The sequence below is a fragment of the Biomphalaria glabrata genome, chromosome 5, assembly GCF_947242115.1.
Source record: "Biomphalaria glabrata chromosome 5, xgBioGlab47.1, whole genome shotgun sequence".
Lineage (NCBI taxonomy): Eukaryota > Metazoa > Mollusca > Gastropoda > Planorbidae > Biomphalaria > Biomphalaria glabrata.
The window spans coordinates 5,734,050-5,758,560 of record NC_074715.1 but is presented as its reverse complement, the minus strand read 5'-3'; the positions used below and the strand labels follow the sequence as shown (position 1 = coordinate 5,758,560).

General features: G+C 30.3%; 2 protein-coding genes and 1 long non-coding RNA gene across 4 annotated transcripts; 2 read left to right on the top strand and 1 right to left on the bottom strand.

The window, feature by feature from the left end:
- Positions 1-1,250: 1,250 nt before the first annotated feature.
- On the bottom strand, positions 1,251-12,149 carry LOC106058516 (armadillo-like helical domain containing protein 1). Its single transcript, XM_013215961.2, has 12 exons — positions 11,850-12,149; positions 9,681-9,749; positions 9,365-9,531; positions 8,435-8,547; positions 7,668-7,836; positions 6,796-6,915; positions 6,226-6,298; positions 6,011-6,056; positions 4,052-4,135; positions 3,027-3,104; positions 1,984-2,065; positions 1,251-1,401 (listed from the first exon to the last, which is right to left on the bottom strand). Coding segments are annotated over exons 1-12 (1,206 nt in total). The 5' UTR covers positions 12,053-12,149; the 3' UTR covers positions 1,251-1,399.
- On the top strand, positions 4,853-9,272 carry LOC129926489 (uncharacterized). The gene is made up of 3 exons (XR_008778176.1): positions 4,853-4,906; positions 7,119-7,179; positions 8,680-9,272. It is a non-coding gene; the product is annotated as an uncharacterized LOC129926489 (long non-coding RNA).
- A 759-nt stretch (positions 12,150-12,908) lies between the features above and the next one.
- On the top strand, positions 12,909-23,452 carry LOC106058510 (uncharacterized). 2 transcript variants are annotated; one of them, XR_008778130.1, is made up of 5 exons: positions 12,909-14,150; positions 15,973-16,207; positions 17,414-17,584; positions 19,227-19,308; positions 21,607-21,665. XR_008778130.1 is itself a non-coding variant. In XM_056030658.1 (4 exons), the coding sequence occupies exons 1-4, from the start codon at positions 13,263-13,265 to the stop codon at positions 22,107-22,109; spliced, it is 1,797 nt and encodes a 598-aa protein (XP_055886633.1). In that variant the 5' UTR covers positions 12,910-13,262; the 3' UTR covers positions 22,110-23,452. The 2 variants fall into 2 exon arrangements, 1 of the variants encoding a protein (XP_055886633.1); XM_056030658.1 differs by lacking the exon at positions 19,227-19,308 and having other exon boundaries at positions 12,910-14,150; positions 21,607-23,452.
- The last annotated feature ends 1,059 nt before the right edge of the window (positions 23,453-24,511 follow it).

Sequence of the window (24,511 nt, the reverse complement as noted above, 5' to 3'; positions counted from 1 at the left end):
TATCACAGTAGTAATAAGATGCATTATTTAGACGGTTAGAACTAGAGGTCATTCGACGGTTCCCTTCATTGGTATTAAACGTGTTTTATTGTTCAACACTAGCGTCTACTTCCTGTATCGTTTGTTAGCCTTTCGCCGGTGTTCGCTGTTCCAGCATTAGGTTCGGTGTTACCTCCAGTTGAGTTTGTTTGTATTTCAAGTACTAGACACCGCGGAAGCGCTTAACAGCCTCCAGTTACTGCACTCAGCCACGTTTATTTTCTTAGGAAGCTTTATGAGCAATCCCTTTAGCCAGTTTTCATTGACACTATGTTATTTGCCAGAAAAGATTTAGGACATAATTTTGTTTGAGTATGTTTGAGATGTCCTGCTGACACCTTAATGTTTAGCCCTAGTACATTGTCTTTTCTTCAGATGCTCTATAGCCTTATAAAATAAAACTATTATTAGTTTCAGTAGACTTTAGAATGTGAGAATATTGCTAAAAATGTGAAAGTGGTCACTGAATAGGTACAGAGAAGATGGTAGAACTGATTTCTGGATAGAAACAAATTTGTTGAAATAAAAAATTATTGATTCCTTAGGATGTTGATAGAAGCCACAATTAATCTAACTCTATTGATTGTAATCCTATCTTTAACATTCTTTTAATAATAATTATAGTGGTTCTGCTTATTTCTATCTTATCTCTGATGACATGATTTTTGACAGAGATCTATGTAGTATTGTGAAAGTGCATACAAGATTGCATGTTTTAATCAAAGACTGCATTCATTTTTGCAAAGCTTATATCAACTCTGTCTGTCTGTCTGGTACAATTTTTTGTCACCCATTTTTGAATCAAGTTGAAACTTGCACAATAATTTGTTGTACCTAACAAAACATGATACAATAAAAAAACAACAACAATTAGTTAATAAATTATTGGTATTTAAAAAATTATATTGGTATAAAAAGGGATGTAAATGATATTTATTGAGAGATAAGGCTGTATATGTGAAATTATTTCCCTTATTACATTTTGTACAAGTCTTTTCTTCCACTTCCTATTCTCGAATCAGGTTGAAAAAATTATGAAAAGTTGTTGACAATACATGAATCAATTAAAAATTAACTAATTAGTTAATGAAATTTGTGGTAATTAATTAATTTTGTTTGATATAAAACAGAGTCCTTATTATTGCAGTATTGGGATATTTAATTTTACAATTTTCCCTTGTTTTCTCCTTAGCCGAGCTTTGTTTTTAAAAAAATATTTGTTTAGTTTATTTTGTAATTTAACTTGGCTTCATAGAATTATATTTGGTCTTCAAAACAAAGTTCTTATCCTTCTATGTCTTGGAAATGTTGGTGCATCATTTTTATTTAAGACATCTTAATTTAAGTGTCTTTTTCATGGCTCTGAAAAAAAGGAAATGTACAGTTCTAGATAGGATATAGAATAGACACTAAAAATAAAAAATATTTTTTACTTTTTACCAAGTTATTGTATATTCAAAATTTAATTCTTACATCAAAAAAGGTACAAGTAATGAAAAATAACAATTCTATGTTCTCCTTTGGTGGTAAGACAACTTTGGCATTAAGGAAGAGATGAGAGCCTGGGTGCTGGCTATTTTCATAAAATTGTCACGCAGCAGTCCCCACCCCTCTCTATGCAACTGTTGGCTCCACAGAAATGGCAATAGCTGATACAGTTTAGGGTCAGCAGCAAGGCAGGGTCTGTCAGAGTGTAGCACAAAGTGATACAAGCTGTTCAAGAGTCTCTGTCTTCATATTTTTTTCTCAGGGTTGACTTCCAAAGCTTTTCATTTGTTTGGGTTTAGCTGCAATGCAGCATAGGTTTGGATTCAGAGTTTTTCTTCTCCTAGATGGGTAGCCAACCAAGCTTAATGAGCCCCTCTTCCAAATACTCTTTCAAAAGGTAACTTATTTTGACTAAACATTCAATTAAATGACAATATGTATCTAAGTGAAGCTTACATTTGGGTATGGTTATTTTATTGGAGACCAGAACATCAGCTTGAACATGAGTCAGGTTGAGGTACAGTGTCTCAGGGTTTGACTACTCATTGAAACACAAAGGCAAATGTGTTATTGCATTATATATTAAACTTCATTACAGCAATAAATTAAAAAAAAAAAAGAGAAATAAAATTCAAATCTACATAATGACCCAAATTACTTAATTTCTAGCTTGAAACAAAATTTTATGGAAGAAGACTAGCCTGGCTATTCAGTTTTAGATAAATGTAGTAATTGTACATTACATATTCAAAAGTTAATTCTAAAAAACATTGCTTGTAACATTTTTAAAATTCCACTTTCATTAATTAATTAATATATGACCTCTGACAAAGTCTAACTGATGTACAAAAAAAAAAAAAAAACTTCAAGAAAACACATAAGTATGTAAATGTTTTCTTTAAATTATTTAATGCACTTAAACTGGAGAAAATGAATATTAATGATTAAGTACAAGACTCAATTTATTAATTATGAAAATAGGAATGAAGAAACTAATCTGCTTTAATTAAATTTATCTTTACAATAAAAAAATGTAAATATGAAAAACCTAACCTTTTAGTTACAGGATATTGTCTTAAAATTTTAACTGGGGAAACAGTTGGCACTATACAAATATAAAAACTAATCAATGGACCAATTTTTAAGAAAAAAAATTAAACTTTAGACCATTCAAAAAATGAACCTAATGAAATTCTAGTATGAAAAATACAAATCTTTGAAAGACTGTCAACTAGATTATAGTAGTTTAGAAGCTAGGTTTGAACCATAAAGCAACATCACAATGTAAATGATAAGTAATAATAAGTAATCAGTTATATTTTATTCCTATTATTGTATTTGAAATACCATATTCCAAACTGAAAATAAATTAAATTATTACTTTCAGTGATAGAAAAACTTTATATTTCTATCAATTTGTTGGCTGTAATACCCACAGAAGTTTAAATATTATCAAAATATGTTAAAAACAATAAATAGAACTTAGAAAGACTGCTTACCATAAACAAATCAAAAAGTACTTCTCCCATAGCGTCCTTCACACAGTCGTTTATGACAGGAAGTAATTGACAGAAATACTAGAAAAATAAAAGATTATACATAGTATTAATTCTAACAGGAACTTAAAATTACTTTCATATAATGTCTTATTTTTTTATTTTAAAATGACATTTGAAGTTGGTTTGATTTTTAATTAATATATATTAATATTAATAATGGCAAAGTCTTTCCTTATTTCCGTTTGGGTTAAATGGGATTTATTTTGACCTGTGAAAAATATTTCAGTTTGATTTGTGGTTGTGACGTAAGGGAAATAAAAAATAATTTGACCTGGGGGAAAAGAAAGGTTTTGCTTTAAAAATACAGAATTTTTTTTGTGCTTTTTCTATTTGTTTTCTATATAGACTGCAGCCTTTTTGGGAAATACTGAAAAAAAGGCTCTAGATCTATCTTCTCGATGCTATTAGGATTAATTTTTTTTTTATTTAGACCATGTCTAAAAGGATGGGTAAATAACATAAGGCAAGTTTTTAAAAATAATAAGTTTACTAAGGGGAAAAGAAAGCAAATTAAGGAAGATCTAATTTTTGTCATCTATTTATTTTTATGCTTTATATATAGACTGTTTTTGGGGAAATACCAAGTAAAATACAAAGGTTTGATAGAAGGCTTGCGTTTTTTGCCATTTGAGGTGGTCAGGTTAGGAATCTGTTGAAACTGGTTCTTAGCAAGTGCCTAGGAGGTAAAAGGAACCAGTGTACAAAACTTCATATGGATCTGTATGACAGTTTAAGAGATCTCTTCATCAATTAGTCAGTGAGCATATTTTGCAATTATAATATATATATGTTTGTGTGGTTTGTGTGTGTAAAGAGAGATAGATAGTAAGTTACATTTATTTAAGAAAGTCATACGAAATGTGCATAGAAATACTAGTTAACAATACTATAGATTTTTCCCTTTAACATCTTGATATTGTAAACTAAAGAGACAACTTTAAAGAGTTTTGCAACTAAATGCTTACCTTTAAGCCAAGGCTTGCTTGTCTTTGACTGTCAGCATATTCTGTGTTACCCATTGCGAACATCAAACCATGGATTACACCAAGCTGAAAAAATGCTCAACATAGTTATTGAGGTTTATATTAGCTGACTTCTATGTTCTTTAATTTATTTTGAAAAATCTATTCTAATATAAAAAAAAACTATGGAAAGACTGTTTAGGTGAAGGGTATTCAGGGTATAAACATCATTGAGTATTCTAGAAGTTTCTTTTGAGAGAGAGGACAATAAAACTGGTGAAGAAAGAATCATCTGTGTAAAAATGACTAGCCACCATTACATTCTATCGCAGCTTCATGCCAGGGTGGCCCAAAAAGAAGCAATAAAAGTTCCATGGAGTGCCAGAGGGAAATGAGTTCATTGCACTAGGTGATGGAAAAAAGCCCTCATCAGCCTGTCAAGATACATCACTCTGTTCCTAGAAGAGTCTGTTTTCCCAAATGTGGACTGAACACAGCAATAAACAAATTATAGCATTTATATAGTGCTACTTTCATACTTATAGCATGCTTTTAGGTTTCTATCAATTGTTCACTGATGGCAGTAAATAAATAGTCATAGTATTAATTGGAAAATACCCTTTAAACCATAATAATGGATCCATAGACCACATAGTTTGAAAGGAGAAATTTTGTTAAAAGCATTTATGCCATGTTAGCTTAAATAATGATACACTTATAAGCATAATTTTACACTAAAGAACTCAATAAGAGACACCAACACTAGACGCTGGATACATAAGACTCTATTACTTTTTCAGTGCAGCTTACTCTCCGCAAGTAACTTCGATAGCGCTGGGGAGTGAGGCCTTACTCTCAGTGAGTAACTTAGAATACAATATTTGTTTCACTATTTTTATAATGTTAAACTTTTTATTTCTCTATTTATTTTTTATTTTCTGCATGTGAGAGTAATTGTTCTTTGTTTTGGTTGTATATTTTATGCAGTACCAAGACATTTTTTAAAAATAAGACAACATTGTGTTAATTGTCCCACTTTTTTAGTTTATATCACTGGATCCAAATATTTAAATAATAATTTTTTTTAGTTCATTTTTTCATCTTTTATTAAATTTAAAGTGATGAATAGTGTTTAGATTTGTGATTTTTCAATATTTATGGATTAAATGTTGAATTATAAGGTTGAATCTTTCAGTATATCAATTTTAATGAACTTTTCATATATTTTTGTCCATACTCAGTTTAAACTTATTGAAAGAAATATTTTCTTACATAATTTATTTATTTATTACACTTTTGTAGCCAATTCAATTTTCTTCAAAATAAAATAAAATATGTTAGGTTATATAATAAAATAAAAAAGTTAGGTTTGTTTAGCAACATTAACCCCTTTCAAATTTGTGTTTGCCTCAAAAACTCCATTTTTCGATCAAAATAATTTGCACTGAAAGATTTAATCACACACTCTCTCATAATACAGGTTACACACAACAAAACAATATGAACTTTCTTACTAAAGGGGAATAGCTCTACATACTGACAACAAACATACACATAAACACAATGTCAACAAGTTAAACTCAAATGTAGTATAATGTAATAATATTTTTAAAAGTGATTATGCTAGTTATAGTTAGCATTTGTGAATATATAATTCTTAGTTTCCATCAAGGCAAATATCCAATTAAAAAAAAAAATTGAGTACAAAAGAAGTTAGTTATTCTGAAATAATTGAAGTTCATTCACTAGTACCTACAGAGAAAGTGAATACATTTTCTACCACCTTCTAATTTATATGGAAACTTTGGCCAGTAAAATGTTGACCACACTTTAGTTTCCAAGTAATAGCAAATAGTTTCAACAAGATCTCACCATGACAATCTTGAGGTGAGCAGTTAAAAGCTCTATAACTGAATCTCTTTTGTAAATATCAAGATGAATACATTCTTATAAAGTTCTGACCTGCACTAGTTTTTCTGCAACTGTATCATTCTCTTGGGCTAAAATACTGAAAATATGAATATAAAGAATGGTAGAATTTAGAGGTAGTAATATCTAAATGACATTAATGCAGTAATACAATTTCAAAGAACATTTGATGCTTGCCTCGTTGTGTGGTATGTTTTGACAATAATAGAAAATTGCCTGCTAACTCAAAGCCTCTAATGAAGAATTACCTGATAGTTTTTGCTGCTGCAGCTTGTTGACAAAATACATGAAGTGGTGCTGTAAGTTTTGGTTGTAGGGAATCTATTGAAAATGTGTAAGAACAAAAATCGAATTATTTCTTTAAATGAATGAGTAAAATAAATTTCTACACCTTAAAATCCAGAAGTCTCCACAGGTGAGTTCAAAACCCACCAAAAGAATAAAACAGGAGAAAATAATTATAATAATTAACATGCTACTTAGGCCAATAGGAGGAACATGCAAATAGGGTGTCACACTTTCAAGGTGGACAGTGGAAACCAAGTGGGAATAATAAACTTATGACATTGCCAGTGACAGATCTTTATGGAGACAGCTTGCTGCTCAATGTGCCAAACAGCGTGGATGGGTCTAAGTCTAAAGCTACTCAGGGTTAAGCTTTAAAATGGTTTTTAATGTCTACTCTATTTTTTAATTCAACAGATGAATATAAAAAGATCACTTCAGAATATGCTAATTCGTTATTGTTATTTAAAAAGTTTTTTTTTTTTTATTTGTTTCTAATGAGTATTTTGACTAAGATTTACAAGGCACCTGACCTTCTTCAGTGCTTTGAACCACCACCACATTTTTTGTTGTTGGTTTTAGCAAAGCTACAAGTCCAGACAGAATGGAATCGGCCACTTCATAGTCCATTAGATCTTTGATTAGCTCAATGGCTAGGGAAAAAATTGTTTCATCATTAAAATAAATAATTTAATAAATTCTTAAATTAGTTTGAGTTTGGGGTATGAACCTATTAAAATAAAAAGGCAATATCAAGCCAATGAAAAAGTTTTTAAAAATATTAGCAAACTGATGAATATAAAACACTTTAACTTAAATTTGTAACACAAAGTAAAATTTTCTTTTAATTTTTAAGGTGCATGTAACAAAGGATGCAAGTAAACCCTATAACATGGCTAACATTTGTAAGGTGACAGGTATGTAGCTAACACAATCACTTGCCCTTACTATTACCAACAGTTGTTGGTACTAACAGAATTTAGTGGACACAGTACTCTAATCCTGAATAAAAACACTGGTCCTCTACATCAGTAGTTCTCACACTGTGGTCCAACAGGGGACCTTGAGATGACAGTCAAAAAGAGGAAATTTGTATAGGCCTACAATTAAACAGTTTATCCAATCAGATAATTTTAATAATTATCAACTCGCCCCACACTACTGTTTAAAGTTCATTCCATAATGACCTTATCCAAAGATTTTAAAACATTCTTCACTTGGATATTCCCTGCTAAGTTGAACCTTTTTGCATTTGGACAAAATTAGATTTCATAATTATCCATCCATAAGCAGCTTATTGAAATATCCACAAACGAGGATCTTAAACTCATGTTTGAACTAGGATAACTAAAACATTATCAAACTTAGGTCTTCATAAAATAAAAGAATTGTAGTATAGGCTTACCTTCAAACTGAACTTCCAAATGAAGTGTCTTTAATAATATTAAGAGTGGATCTACTATAGTAGCGTTGGAAGAGCCCACAATACGCTGAACAATGCGTAGAGAACTGCAGGCCATTTGTTGCGCCTTGGGTGAGCTGCATGGTAATAAGGCGATAAAGGCTTTGTAGACCTGAGAAGTAAGTAATGGTAAATCTCAATGGCAACTGTAACAATATTACTTTTGTTTAAACATTAACATAACAAATTTACAGAATCAACATAGTTAACCAAGTTGTTGTTCTCTGAGGAATTTCATAATTTTGCAACAATTTTAAAAGCTATTTGAATAGATTACTCAAAGAAATGTTTTTGGTTCATGGTATAAAACATATACCTGGCTGAAATGTATAAAATATAACTTCAAATCCTAAGAGGCTACTAATGTTTTACTCCTGTGTCTGAAGTCTGAGGAATTTTACTATTATGAGAACTATATCCACAGGGTGCTGGTATTTTTCAAAATGTAGAAAGAAGAATTAGAACATTTAGACTTTCATCTAGCAGGGTCCCTCCTGTAGATAAGAGTCTATAAAGTTGTTGTTTTTTTTTTTGAACAACACTAGACCAAAAAAAAAATAAACTTAAAGTAATGTAGTACAAATTATAAATTTAAAAAAAGCAGTTATACTAGGATAGGATCACTAAAAATCACATCCTGGACTTCAAGTGGAAAAGTTAAAACACTAATAAAAGAAGATAGTTATTAATAAATATATATATATTTATACTTGATTTTGAAATTTGGGATTGCCTTGCGCCAACATTAGCAATAAATTTCTACAAGCATCTTGTGTCTCTTCTGATTTTGACTTAGCCAAACACTCAGCAACAGCTCGAATACCTGTACAGAAATAATTTATGTCTTTATTATAATATACAATATACTTATTAAAACAGAATGTAAAATCATTTAGTTATCTGAAATTTGAAAATCAGCTTTTAGTATAAATTTAAGATATGTTCTTTCTCTTAGTCTATTGGACCACTGGAGTAGGCTATCACTGATGATCTGTAAACTTCAGCCAGTATTAAGAGTTTCTTCATTGACAGGCCTTTGAGATAACAACATATGTTCCGGAAGCTCAAAATTGGAACCAGTGAAATCTGCCCATCTGTAGTGTCACCTGAGAATGCTAACCATGTCCATCAAAACTGCATTCTTTACTAAGAGACCCTAACAAGATACTGGCCCCAAAACACCCCTATAAAGAGAAAACTATATTGAGATCTCCCTGATTTGGAAACTACTGCGCAGTTCATCTTATGTATTGGTCTAGTCATCTAAACCCTCCAACATAAAAATGAGAACAAGGAAGAAGAAGAACAGGCCCATTGCGTCCAGTCCTTGATGTTGTCTTCCTAATGAAATTTTTGCCTATCAGATTCCTTCCCTGCAGAAAGATTGTTTGCCTGAGGATCGTGTGATGGCCATACTGCAGTCTTAGTAAACGTTATTTGACAATTATTCATGCTATTAAAAGAATTGAATTTTGAAGTATTTGTTTTAGCATGAACTAATAGTTACTAAATGAAAATAAAATTAAGAATAATTAAAATTGTCATCCATACCGGTATTTAAGGAAAACAATATCTTAAATTACTTATAAAATGATTTAATTTACATTTAATTTACAAGTAAAAATAAAAGAGCAATTGACCATAGCTTTCACAAATAAGTTCTTTGTATTTTCTCCCAGCATTGGCAATACAGGTAAGGCATTTCAGAGCTTCTGTCTTATCTGTCTCTTTGGCTTGTTTGAGTCCAATAATTTCCAACAAAGTTAATGTTCCTCCTACTTCCATGAACTCAGCCATAAATTTGTGTCTGATAAAAATAAATTCAAACAATAAACTGATTTAAAAACAAAATACAACAGAATTTTTTATTTTGAACAAATATTGATAAAATAAATACTAGCTACCAGCACTTGATTATAAAAGTACTGAGTCAGCAAATCTATAAAAATGTTTTACCCACTAGATGCTGATAAAAATATTGCAACAGCTTGAAGCAATTCATTAAGACATACTCCAGTCATATAACTGCAGAGTAAAAAGAGATTGATTTAATCTTTATTTGTGTTTAATTATTAATAATGTTTACAATACAAACTAAGAAATATAAAAAGCTTAAAGAAGATAACAAGAATGTAGTTTTAATGATATATCAAATATCTAGATTATAATTATATTATAAACATAAAGCTGTATAGGAATTTATAAAGAATTTATAAATATTTAAATGTCTGTTGTATATATATCAATAAATTTATACTTTTTAAATTTATATTATAAATCTGTAAATATTAGTTGTAAATATGTAATAAGAAGAATAGGAATATGTAAATCTTTGCTGTATAAAAATCAGCTGTAGATAAAATTTAAAAAAATTAAGCAAGCAAGCATTTTTCATTTGTTTGTAAGAAAAACAACATAAAATAATTTTAAAAGATGTGGCTGCACAACTGTCTATGACTGGTGTGTGGATATAGGTAAATCAGCATATTATAAGCCATTTGTTTTGTTTGTTTTACATGTTTCGGATGTTCCTTCAGAGTTGAAGACAATTACTTCCTAGTCCAAACCTCCCGCAGGACGACGGGGGATGTGAGCGGGCAGGGTTTGAACCCGGGACCATCGATAAATCTGAACGACAGTCCAGCGTGCAAACCGCTCGACCAGGCAGCCATATTATGTAGGCCTATGTAGCATATCTGTGCATGTGTTTTTGGGGTCAGACAATAACCTAGATCAGTCAGCAAAATTGTTGTTTGATGAGCATCCTCCCCTTTTTCAAATAGACTGGACCAATTGCACTGACCATGTTAGGAGTATGGAGATGCACTTCATATTCATCAAAATAAGAAAATTGCAGTAGTAACAAGAATAATGTGGATTTTAAGAGGAAGAGAAGGATTTAGACTATTTTACAAGAGAGAGAAGGATATAGAATATTTTACAAGGGAGAGAAGGATGTAGACTATTTTACAATTACTATGTATAAGATATGCTGAATTTATTTGTTTTAGTTTTTTTTTGTTACTCTGACATTTTTCTGGGTGGAAAGACATTTCTGTAATTCATCTAATTCTCTTTGTAAAATTTTTTGTATTTTGTGTATTTTTTTATTGTTCTATATATTATGCACTTGCCAGTAAAAAATCTGACTTTTGTTCCTGAACTAATGCAATTAGGTAAATCATTTATATGTAAATTTTTAAAAAGTAGTGAGACTGTTCCTTTGAGGTACACCTGAGTTTACTGTTATTGGTGTTAATGATTTAGAGCCATTTATAAATACAGTTTGTTCTCCCCTTATTAGAAAATCCTAAATCCGCTGATGCATTGAATCATCAATGCCAAAATATTTTAATTTTTTTAAGCAAGCTAATATGGTGGTGAACTTTGTCAAAAGCCTTAGAAAAATCTAATAAGATCTATTTGCTCACTATTATCTAAACCTTTTGAAAAATTATCATTTAGTCACATTATATATAGTTGTGTTATTGTGTTATATAGTTGTTATTATCTAAACCTTTTGAAAAATTATCATTTAGTCACATTATATATAGTTGTGTTGGTATGGAGTAAGGACATTGTGTTTGTCTAACTGGTTTATGATGTTGCTACATCTTAAAGTGTTCTAGGAATTTACATATGAAGCTGTTTAGTGATACTAGTCTGTACTTTTCTGGGTCAGATTATTCTCATTTTTGAATAGGGGAGTGACATTAGCTTCTTAAATTTACAGTCCTTGGTACTCTGCCCTGGTTAAGACTTAAGAGATGCCTGAAAAAGTATTTTGAACACTGTTGCTAGCTCATTGCTTAAATTAGTTCTTTGAGTAATCTAGCTGGAATACCATCAGGTCCAGATGCTTTATTCAGTTTAATGTTTGCTATAGTTTTTGGATCTCCTTTTCCATATAGGTTTTCCTTCTGTTGCAAAAGCTTCTTATAATAATTTAATCTATTATTAAACCAGCTACATAATAACCAGATAATTTATAGAACTAAAATATATATATTAAATTAATAATATTTTCTAGACAGAGTGTCTAGAGACTGAGAGTCTACTAGATTTACGTTAGATACTAAGTTGTTATTTATAAATTATGCATGATAATATCATTAAATATCTTACGTGAGTCTCAGCCAAGCTGTTAATCGGGTGAGAAAAAGACTAGCAGCTTGTACAAATTCTTCCTCCAATTCCGGGCCAGTTTTATTTTGGTTTTGTATAATAAATTGTTCCAAAATTTTTTTTCTTAATTGTTTTGTACCTTTGTCCCATTCGCTTAAAATACCCAAAACACGAGATATGGATGTCTGCTGTTTTGAGCCCATGATGAGAATCGGATTTATTTCAAATGGTTGCTAGATTGTATACTTTTTGTTGATTGTTGCTAGTCCGCCATTATTAAATGTGTTTATGTAGATCTGTAAGATCCAATTGCACATAGTCCAGTGCAAAAGAATGTAAACAACGTAGACATAGTGTCGCCAAGTATACTAATTTGCAGATAAAAATGTTTCGTTTTTTTCCCCTGGAAAAAGGACCTGGGGGGGGGGGAGGTAAGTAATGATTGGATTTATTGAAGTATAGTGTGTTACTTTCTTGCAAATGATCCGATTTTGGAGCGATACCAGCATAATCTTTTTCAGATATGGCTAGTCTATATGTACAAAATAATAAGAGTTTAAAAGTAAATCTCTAATTAACATGCATGGCTAGATTAACACATAGATATGATTCGAGTAGGAAATAATTTTAAACTCTTTGAAAAGAACCTCAGTAATACATCTATCGATCTACAATAAACATATACATATCAGTCTTATATATTTTATGGGCCCTATTATTGTTAAAAATTACTAACCTAAAAATTCATAATTTGATCTTGATATGTAGTGTTTGATTCCCCACATTTGATAATAATAAATGCAAACAATAGGCACACTCAGCAGATCACGTTTCTGTAAAATCTTAAATGTGCGTCTAACAGACATAAGCTTAAAATTTAATTTGTATACAGGCTATATAAAATTTCATATTGTTGAGAATATGCAATAATAGCATTATCACTGCATTGATTTACATCCAGTCTATAGACTTGCATAAATAGATGATTTCAAGAGATCAAGATAAAGGACAACTCAATATGAGTAGTTGGCATCTTTGATTTTGGTAACCAAGGTTTCAAGGATGTGTATAAGAACATGTCTTGCTCGCAGCTTTTAATGACATTCTAAAAGATGATCGACTATAATTTAATCTAGAATCTATAATTAGATATCGTGTTAAATTATAAAATATAAGCAGTTCATAGAAAATGTTGATCTAGATTCTATACCTAATGTAATAGGTAGCCTAAATATCCTTAGGCTTATAGACATTATTAATCATTATATTAATATATAGTTATCAGTTATAGTCATATCACAAATGAGTCAAATGATATGATATAGATAGAAACTACAGCTAGTATAACTTAGTATACGGCATAATAGGGTATTGATACTTATACTATACTATAAGTATTGTCTATGATGAGAAATGAAGAAAACCATATTTATTTCGTATTCACCTGACACAGGATTTTTAGAAAGGAAATTCATTGTAGAAACTGTCAAACAATTAAAAGAAAATGACCTAGGAGATGATATATGGTTTGACAGAGATGAAAAGAATAGTTCTACTCCTTGCTGGTTTTCAACTCGTATTGAAGCAGTAGAAAAATGCCATGCTGCAGTTCTTTTTATTTCAAATTGCTATCTCACTAATTCACTTTCCTTAACTGAAATGAAGATTTTGTTGGACAGGCATAGAAACATTGTGAACTCTTTAAAATTATTTCCCATACTTTTTGATAAACTAAATGTGAGCTTAATAGATAAACAAAAAGAACTAGATCAATTGACAATGTCAGTGGATTTAACTGGAACTCATAATTGTTCTAAAAGTGTTGCTGAAAAGGTTTCAATTGTGGTAGGATCTTTGATGGATGATTTAGAAAAAGTAGCTTTAGTTCTTTCAAAAACAAAAACTGTTACACCATTATCTTCAGAGTTTAATGATGAATTTAGGAAAAAAATAATTTTTCATTGGAGTATTAGTGATGTACAGGAATGGTTATTTCACATTGGTATTACGGAATATTATAGACAGTGTCTAGCAGAGGCTGGTATAGATGGATTCCTGTTGTTATCTTTATCTAGCCTTGACCTAAATTTGTATATTGGTATTGATAACAAAATAATGAGAAGGAAAATTCTGCAACAAATGCTACACACATTAGAACTTGAACAAAAACGAGAAGACAAGTGGCACCTGCGAGCCCGTTCACAAAAGCCCAAAGCTAATGTTGCTTACATTATTTATGACCCTGCTGATGTAAGACTAGCCCAAAACTTAAAAGAAGATCTAATAGAAAAAAATTTGCAGGTTAATAAATCTTTAAATTCCATGCATGATTTAAAAACATATTATATGGCTTATAACTTTAATCTATTGCCTAAACCAGCCTTTTTTTACCTGAATATAAATTAATTTTTTTTTCAGAACAGATGAAGTATATATTCTTTTTTATTTAGTCACTAGTATCCAGAGGTTCCTTCTAAAATTGAGATTTTTAATTTTAGTACAATTGTCTGCAAGAGGACAGGATTTTAACTCTGGACCATTGTTCTTGCAACATTGCCTTTGCTCGATCTATCTTTGTCTTTCTGCTGGCCATGTATCCTATAAGTGTTTGGTGTTGAATGTTGTCATTAGTAGTTTTCTTACTCATATTTTGTACTCTTCCATAATTTTAAGTGCTTAAAACTATTGCAAGTATGTATATCACTTCTCAAAGTTAATAACCCTGTTATCCATAAAAACTGACATTGCTTGGAGCATTTTTCTGCAATCAAGAAAAATTGACCTGAAGTTTTCTCCTATATACAATTTACTATTAAATGAAACCTTACATATTTTCTCAAATATACATTAAATATGGGTTTGCAACAACTGTTTTACAGTGAAAATTTGAGTTGACAAAAAGGTTCATGGACAAAAAGATTTAGAGACAAATGTTTCATCTACACTTATATTTCTACTTACACTATATACATTTAATGCAGACATATTTTAAGAGCTTTCATTACACAAAAATATCTATTACTATCACAATATAATTAATAAGATATCAATATAATAAAAAATAAATATTCCTGCATCCAATATTTGGTGAACCATTTGTTAGGGAACTATTTGTTATGGCAACATTTGTATTAAATCAAGTGTTGGTGACCAAGTTGTCAATAAGTTGTTGAAAAGTAATCAGGTGGACCATAGTCAATAATGAGATTCACATTTAACCAATTATGTGTGAACCATTTATTGTCAAACCATTACTAGTAGCTATATCTTATCTTAGAAATTATAGACATTACATAAAAAGATAAGATAAATATGTACTATGCATATCCATGTGTTAATCTAGTCATGCGTGTTGATTAGAGACTTAAACTCATGTAAATCACTGGTTTTCCTGGCTGATTAGGCAACATGTTTCATGCTGTAGTGTCAGTAGGGAAGAATGAGCATCTGTACAATTTTGTTGTAGCACATACTGAATAGGAAATGTGCTTTTATCTTTTTAAGTATTTTATTACATTGTGTTTTTTGTACTTGTTAGATATGGTCCAGTGTTTTATGTATTATTGCTACTTTACTTTTTTAGTCTTATGTTCTAAAATGTCTTGAAATTTATTGAGCCTACAAATGTTTTTACTCTATTCAAATTTTATTTTTAGTGTATGTTAAGAAACAACTGAATGATATTTTAAAAAATGTTTAGCGCAAAAAAAAAATCTTGTTGCTTTTATTAATTGCTTTTTTTAATTGACATGGTAAAAAAAAATGGAAGAGGAAACATTAGAAATTTTAAAGAAAATAGCCCACTATGTCAATAAAGTGTTTAAATTAAGGAAGTACAATTTTGTGCTTAAACATTAATTGGTTGGCTAAAAATTGCAAATAAAAACTAGTTTTGTGGAAAATTAACTGTTGCAGTTTCAATCCTTAAAGGTGCTAATACTTGTTCTAGGTTTAGTAGAATAACAGGTGAAATTTTCATATTTTTTATCCAATTCAAGTGGGGGAATTAGTGATGAGTCAGTTAGTTTTGCGCTTTCATGTATGCATAAATATATACATATATAGAGAGAGATACGTTTTTTCTCCATTAGAATTTTTCTGACATTTTAAATTTTTATTTTAGGTCATTCATCATAATACCACCAAGTTAGGTCATTCTAAAGAAGAATTCATAGAAATAAATGGACCACCTATAGCCACAGCATCACAAGTCATCATTATTATGACGGAGGAAGCTTCAACTTCCCCATTTGTTTATCAAGAAGTAATGTTTGCTGATTGGCTTGGAAAGAAAATAACTGTAGCTTTGTTTAAAAATATTTGGAACACCTTAAGATCATCTCTCAAGGCTATTCTAGGTATTGATGTATATATAATTTTAAAAATTTAATTTAATTTAATCTAAAACGTTAATTGTATTATTTAATTTACACACATCTAAAACAGGGATCATTAGGCTATGAGTTGAATGAATAGAATCTAAATTATGATATTTTTTTTTACTTGTAGAAGAAGTCTTGCAATTTGTAGTGAAAATAGTAGAATAAACCTAGAAACATCTCTCGTTCTTTTCATTTTTCTATTAACCTAGTTATAGAGCCACAATATTTTATATATATTTTTCTGACTTTTAAGGGTAGTTGATAACTGTCTGGCTAAGGCCAATAGTGCATTTGGATGTCTCCAAGCAAAGTGTGGCAGAATAAATCACTCCACTTAGCTGCCTACAAAAATCAGTGTCTACCAAGCATTGGTTCTCTCAACCCTTCTACATGAATTTCAATCATGGATACTATACAAAAAAAAAAAAAAAAAAAAAACCAGCTAAGACTTCTTGAGCGCTTTTACAAAAATTGTTTGCATTCCATTATTGACATATAATGGCAAGATCACACTACAAATAGCAATGTTATTGCAAACGCTTGCATGAAAAGTAAAGAGAGACTGCTTATAGTTTGACAGCAATGCTGGGCTGGCACATAACCCATTTGGGGGATGATTGTATCATGATCTAAAAAGTGTTTGGCATAACAGAGCTGCCTCCCAGATATGTGTTTAAGACCAGCTTAGGCACTAACTTGCTTTAACTGACTTAGAAGAGAGCACCTGGCAGCAGGCAGCTTCTGACCAAGACAGTTGGAGATTTCTGACAAAGGCTGAGGAATATACATGAGACCTGAAGAAAATCTGCAGCCAAGAACAGATGTAGACAATGAAAAGAGAGCCTTAATGGACCACTGGTTGACAGTGGTTATATCTGCACTGGATGTGGTAAAATATGTAGGATTGCAGCTGTTACTGCATAGCCATATGAAATACTGCACCCCTCATTAATCTTTGTGCTTGAATACAAGCCTTATTATTATATTTATTTCTTGTTTTAGACTAATTTTAGTAGTCTTTAATTCAATATTTTTCAGAAAGTTGTTCCTCATGGAATTAAATTATTCCATGATCTATTAATTTTTGTTTTGAAATGTAATATATATATATATATAACATACAGATTTTATATGTATTGTCTATATTTTCATTATGTTCTAAATGAAATGTTTGTTATATAGGCCAGTGTCCTGCTGTTGACTTTGAAAATGAAATGTATGCTGAGAGTTTAGACATACTGCAGTACCACATACAGCCTGTGAGACATGTGCCTGCAGTGGTGTTGGAACAAAGCTATTTGAATAGAATGACAGATGGTGTCAAACCATTCTGTTCATTTGCTTCTAGCAGAAGTAAGTTTCTAAGCACTTCTACAGTAAAAATTTATTCTTAAGTGTGTTAATAATAAATATATATGTATACTGTGTGTTTTTTTAATTTTATATTAACAAATTTGCTTATAATTATTAAGTCTTCAAGCATGCGTAAGAAGCCTCAGAAACTTAGCAAGATGTATCATTTGGGATCAACCGTGGGGAAGGGGGAAGGCAGAACAATAATGACACATCATTTATTTGTATGCATTACTTTATTTATCATGTTTGCTTTTATCAGCACATTTACTAGCTTGTGTTATTGTAGAGAAATATTTACGTTTATATTTGAAAAAAAACAAACAAATAACAACATGAAATGAGATTTCTACTATCTAGCATGTTAACATTGCAGAAGGCATGGTAAGACCACTCTCGTCATAAAATACATTTTTAAATGTGTATATTAGAGGCTAGCTGTTGCTCATTAAAAAATGAAATGTAATATTAACACACAGTACCCAGCACTTTTGAGTCAACAGATGAAGTAAATTACCCCTGCCACAATGAGTTCATACAATTTTGTCTTTCACTATTGCTGAAACATTCATTTGGAAACATATACGTCAACAAATGAATTTCTCTTGCATGAAGAAGATTTTTTATTTAAAAAAATAGGAGGAAATAGAAATGATTCAGCTTACCCAGTTCTGTGTGAGCATTTAGTTACAAGTATATTTTATTACATTTTTTAACATTATTTCAACAGTAGCATTCTGTTTCAAAAATCTGTTAAAATGTTATTTATCAGAGACAAAATTTAATGTGAAATATGAAGGAAAAAATATAATGATTCAAATAAATCTCTTTTCATAACAAAACACACACAAAAAAAGACTAAATTTATTTCAATTATCAAAATTAAGATATTTGTGTAAATTCATTTATCCTTAAATATTGACAATAAATAACTACTGGTAGTTAGATGTAAGTTTTTAAACTAAGAAATAAATTTTTTGTTTATGTTATATATATTTCCTATCATTGTTAAAAGATAATATATTTTAATATTAAAGAATTATGTGCTTTAGTTTGTCTTTATTTCAGTTTGCTGTGATCCATGTGTTACTAACATAAGCACATTATAACAATAAAATATTTAGGTTTCTTCATATTGACTGTATTGCTCCAAAGAATTATTTTATTGTAACCTATGGAACTTTTCAGCAAGTCTGGCTTGTGAGAAATAAGTTCCAAATGTCTTCCCCACTCACTATGCATGAAAGTTTGGTCTATTGACAATACTCCTTGCCAAGTTGTTCTTAGTATTAAGTTTCTTGTTTTTCCTCACACCAATCTTTAAATTGCCACAAAGTATCTTCCTCTGACCAGTTTCTTCTAGTTGGTTTAAACTCTAAGCATTTTTATGTTGTTGTTTTTTTAAATTTCAATCAGGCTCAATGGGGTGAAGAGCTGCATTTGGTTTTTGTGATTGTCACTTAACACGCTTGTTAACCTTTAGCCACACAAATTTAACATTATCTTTATCTTTAACATTATCTTCTTGAAATAGAAGTGTTAAACCTGTTTCTTATCTATTTAATGCAGCTCTCTGACAGTTAAATGTTGTAGGTTGCTATTTTTTGTTTCACCTATACTTTACATAGATTAATTTCAACAGAGATATAATGGTTCACAGAATAATGCATGCTGAGAATTGGTGACCACTTTTTACATTCAAAAACAACATTCACAATTTAAAGGTAAAGCCCACTTAAGATATAGTGTTTAAATTTATAATATGTTGATACTTAAGTAGAATAGAGTCAGGAGGGTACTGTAATATAACATGGCATTAGATTAGAACATTTATGGAAAAATAGTAAATATAACCATCTACAGACTGACTTCACCTTTTTTTTTTTTTTGTTGTTCTACACTTGTCTATGTTTTTTATGCAAATAGTTTATGATTTCAATTAAGTACTTAAAAAGAGTTGGTTTATTTGTTCTAACACTTAATAAGTTTTAAACATATCATGTTTAGATTGTAGCTAACAATTTGTTTTATGAATTTAAACTAGCAATTAAGAACAAATAATTTCTTAAATAAAACTTCCACAAATGTCTACATACATTTAAAAAAAATAATTAAAGAGATCCTATTTCCTAATTTTTCAGCATTATTTTATTTTTTCATTTTATCATTTCATAAAACAATGAGCGGACCAAAATGACTAAGTTTAGCATAATTTTTTTTAAATGAATTTATAATTAATATGTTTTATTTGATAGCCCATCAGTTATTTTGTTGTTTGTTCTTGTTTTTAGTAAGATTAAAGTAAAATAATATCCAAAGCTTCTGACTTTATAAAACTAGCTCTCCAATAGTTGGTTAAACTAAAACTTGTCTAACACAGGGTTAGACCATAAATGTGAAAAACAGTAACAAATAAAGTGATGATAATATATGAAATGTAAATCAATATATATTTTTTTTATACCCTATTCAATTTGTTTAAATATGTTTGTATTACATGGATTTGTGCAACCAACTGCCTTTACTTTCCCCAACTAAAGTCAGGTATCCATTAGAGTTGCGTGGACTCAGCCTAGGGGTGCCCTTAAAATCCCAAAATTCAAAATTCCAGTCTTTACCAAGATTTAAACCCAGGATCCCAGGTTTGGAAGCCAAGCATTTAACCACTCTACCGCCAAAACAAATATAAGTATACTAATAATTCATTAAATAGATTTGTAACTTTTTATTTTTACTGTAGATATTTTTGTAGACTAGTATTTTGTAAAAACTTTATTAGTTTAAAATTATTTTTTTACTTTGATTATTTTAGCAGCATAAAGAAATTAAAAAGATCCTTAAAATAAATTAGTAAGAAGTTCATTATTATATTTAGGACTTTCCTTTAGTTTTATTAAAACAATTAAAGTAAAAATGTATTCATGCTTCATAAAGTTGTTTGTGGTCTATGGTTTCTCATTCTATTTATTTCTTGTAATGCTTTATATTTGCATACAGTTGTTTTCAGTGAGCTTCAGACAATCATTAATTCAGACTCAAGATCTAGTCCAGTATTTTACATTTGTATATTTCAAAACATTTTTGGATTTACACTTGCTGTTGATAGAGTCTACATATGGCACAGAATGTTCATGAAAGTCTGTTTAATCTACTTGAATAGATTCAAGAAAAGTGCAGTAATTCCTGTTGTCATGTTCATTTTTTTCTTTGACGTCATTCACAACTATTTCATTGATGAAAAGACATAAGTCAAGTTTAATTTATTGATGATCAAATATCACTTTAAAAAATTATAACAGCATAACCAGAGTTTTCACTGCATTGAGAGCTGTTTTTCAAATTCCCATCCTGTTTCCATTCCAGGTTTTCTAGTATTTCTTTCCACACACCCATGAAGAGTGTTCAAGCTAATAGATCTAGTAGGAATAAAAATGAATAAAGAATTGTGATTATTCTTGCAATGGCAATGAAAGTACATCTTTATAGAATTCTTTGAAGTTCATGAATTATTTTTTAACTATTCTGTGAGTTCTGAATCATATTTATATTTAAAAAAGATCTATCCAAAGCACTAATAACTATTATGTGTAAGTGTCGAGTAAGCTAACTATGGATAGACATTTTATTGCATGTAGGCAAAGTTACTGAACAGTTATAGTATTTAAGTTTTATGAGAAAATTTTAAACTGCTAACATTAGTATTTTCAAGATAATTGGCTTGAAATAAATATACATATAACTATTTCATATTGAAAGGAATCATGAAATAGGGCTACTATTATAGCTAATTATAATGTGACATTATATAGTATTGCTTTTAGAATGAATGAAAGCTACAGATTTTGAGTTGTAGTTGAGAGTTAAGATAAGAGAAAAAAATTATAAGTTAGCAGCAGCCCTTTCCTATTTCTAGTTTGTATCAGGCAGCGTGCAAGCTTGCCATAAACAATAGTTTTATAAATGCAATTTTTTGTGTTTAAAATAGTCTTTCTCTAACCATTTTATGTATACAAAATTTACAGGTGAATCATTGCATAGCAAACAGATGAATGACATGACACCTGTGGTCTTTTTATCCTACCAATGGGATTCTCGTACACAAGTGAATGAGATCCAAGAGTTTCTGAAACATGCTGGCTACACTAGCTGGGCGGATTTCTCCATGGCGTCTGAAATGCATGGCTGTAGTGGTGTCAGCTTACCCATACCACTACTGTCACGTTCCAACACTGTTATGGATTCACTACAGAGCCAAATGTATCGCACAATGAAGTCATGTCATGTTGTACTGTGTTGTTTAACACCAAAATATCTCCAGAGTGACAACTGTATGAAAGATTTGTCTTTAGCCTCATCACTCCAGAGACCTATCATTCCTTTGTTATTACGATATGTTTCTAAAGACAGTGTTCGCCGGGCAATGTCTCCATTCATGTTAAATTTCAACTGCATTGACCTAAGCAATGAAAGATTGTTTAAACAAAATATTGCAAGTGTTATTCAGAGAATACAAAGAATTTTATAATGGTTGAAAAGTGAAATACATTACATGCTTTTTACTGTGAGGAGGAAGATATTTCGTTCCAAGTGCCATGGAATGGCAAGAAAGTCAATAATTATAGAGTTTTATTTGCCATTGATATGAACAAAAGTCTTACATCTAATTTACTTTGGACGTAATAGGACTAATCTTCTTACTTGAAGGATTGTTATAATTTATAAGATAAGATGGCTAAGATATTGTTGTTTTTATTGTTGTATTAAGTTGAAAAAGTAGTTGGAGGATTATTTTTTTGAAAGATTGTTATAATTTGTTAGATAATATGGGTGCATATAATGAGGTTGTTACAAAGCTTGTATTCTCTCTGTCTTGTAAAAAGTTTGTACATGTTATTTCTCCCACACCCAATGTCAGATCAAGCTGAAATTTTGCATAATTATTTTTTTTATCTAACAGCAAGAAACAATTTTAAAAAAATTAACCACTTAGTAATAGGTAATTAATTATTTTGGATGGTATTGAACAAGGGCAAGATATTGTACTTCAATGATGTGGTTGTTCAAGTTGAATTATCCCCATTTATACTTTGTAGGTCGTCACTCTAAAGTTTGATGCTAACAATAGATAATTGTAAAACCTTTGATTTTCATAAGCGATTCAGTGACACAATAGTTAGTGTGTTGGCTTAAGGAGGCTTCAGTCCTCGAGTTCGAATTCAGGTCTTAAAACTTATTTATAAATGCATTTAAAAAGTAACCTTCACCCAGATACCGCCTTAGACCGCCCCGCCCCCATTTCTGAACTGATCCAGAAAAGTAGTGAGAAAGCTAAAAGCACGAAATTGCGCTACTTATTATACAGGTTTATTATTGTTCATCTTCACATAACGCATAATTTTTTAAAGAGTATTTTAAATGTTTCATTGTCACAAATTAGTTTATTGTATGATTCTTGAATCTATGCATTTGACAATTGATTTTTTTTTTGGTAGGCCTACATGTATATTTAACCACTGCTGATTCGTTCCTAACTTTCATTTGTCTCAGCCTTTTCTATAAGTGTGTATAGCAGGGTGTGTTTAGTCTTTGGTTATTGTACCATGTAAGTCATGTAAGATTATTTGGAAAGACAACGGATCTTTTTATATGACCTTACCATCTTTTTATATGACCTTACCATCTTTTTATATGACCTTACCATCTTTTTATATGACCTTACCATCTTTTTATATGACCTTACCATCTTTTTTTTTTGTCTTTGACAATGTGAAGACCTTTAATTTATTTATGCGTTTATGTATGGACCACGTTACTGTTTATGTTAATGGAAACAAAGACTTTTGTTTCTAATTTTGTTACTTCAAAACATAGCCCCCCCCCCCCAACTTATTAATGGTTTATTTGAGAAAATATAATGAGACAACGTCGTATCTCAATGTATTTATTTATGTTGTAGACATGTTTGTATTTGTATGCAATAAAATCATTATTTAAAAAATCTGACTTTGTTTCTTACATAGTTGTGTAATACTAGGTTTTAATTTTCTGTGAATACAAGCAAATCACAAGCAAAAACTCAAGTCATTAAAGATTAATATCGATATGTTGCGATATTTTTTTTAGTTAAAACAAGACCATGGCTTATATAGTGTTAAAAATAAACATAGATTTTACTTCAAATTTCTACGTTAAGAATCCAATCTAGACTAGCCTATAAACAAGGCCAATAAGGCGGCTTTTAGCCAAAGCACTCACAAAGACTCCAGTTTTGGTATAAATCTTTTTCTACATGTAGAAAATCCTGCAATGTACACGCCGGTCGACAGGCGACAAGCAGGACATCGTGTTGGCAGTCGTGCTTTGACATTAACATATCATTTAATATATTCTATACATACAGATTAATAAAATTACCGATACTCATTACTAATAAAAACAAATTGTTAGTTATTCCGCATCCCATAGATGTAACACATGGCTTTAGCGGCAAATAAAAATTTAAAAAAAAAATTACATTGTACCAGTTGTGCTACTATAAAGAGACCCATCATAAAATTATTTCGAATATTCATGCATTTCATAAACCAGATCTGTAAACAAGGTCATTGAAATGAGGTCACAACACAAATAAACGCGCCACTGAATAGAAAAGAATCACCTGGACTTTGCAGCTAGGGGGAAAACCAACACATTTAGTGCATTCTTTAGGAACATTTCACATTACCGCGCTACTGGGTTCGTTCATGAGAACCGTGCACATTTGAAGAGGGAGTAACGCTTCAGCGATCGGAGAATATTAACAAGAATATTGTAACCATTCGAAACTAGCTTTTCTCAATTAGTGCAGGGTTTGAGGTCCTTGTTTTTCATCTTTGTTGCACTTTGATTAGAAGTAAATCTGAAAGCTAGGCCTATTTATAATGTACT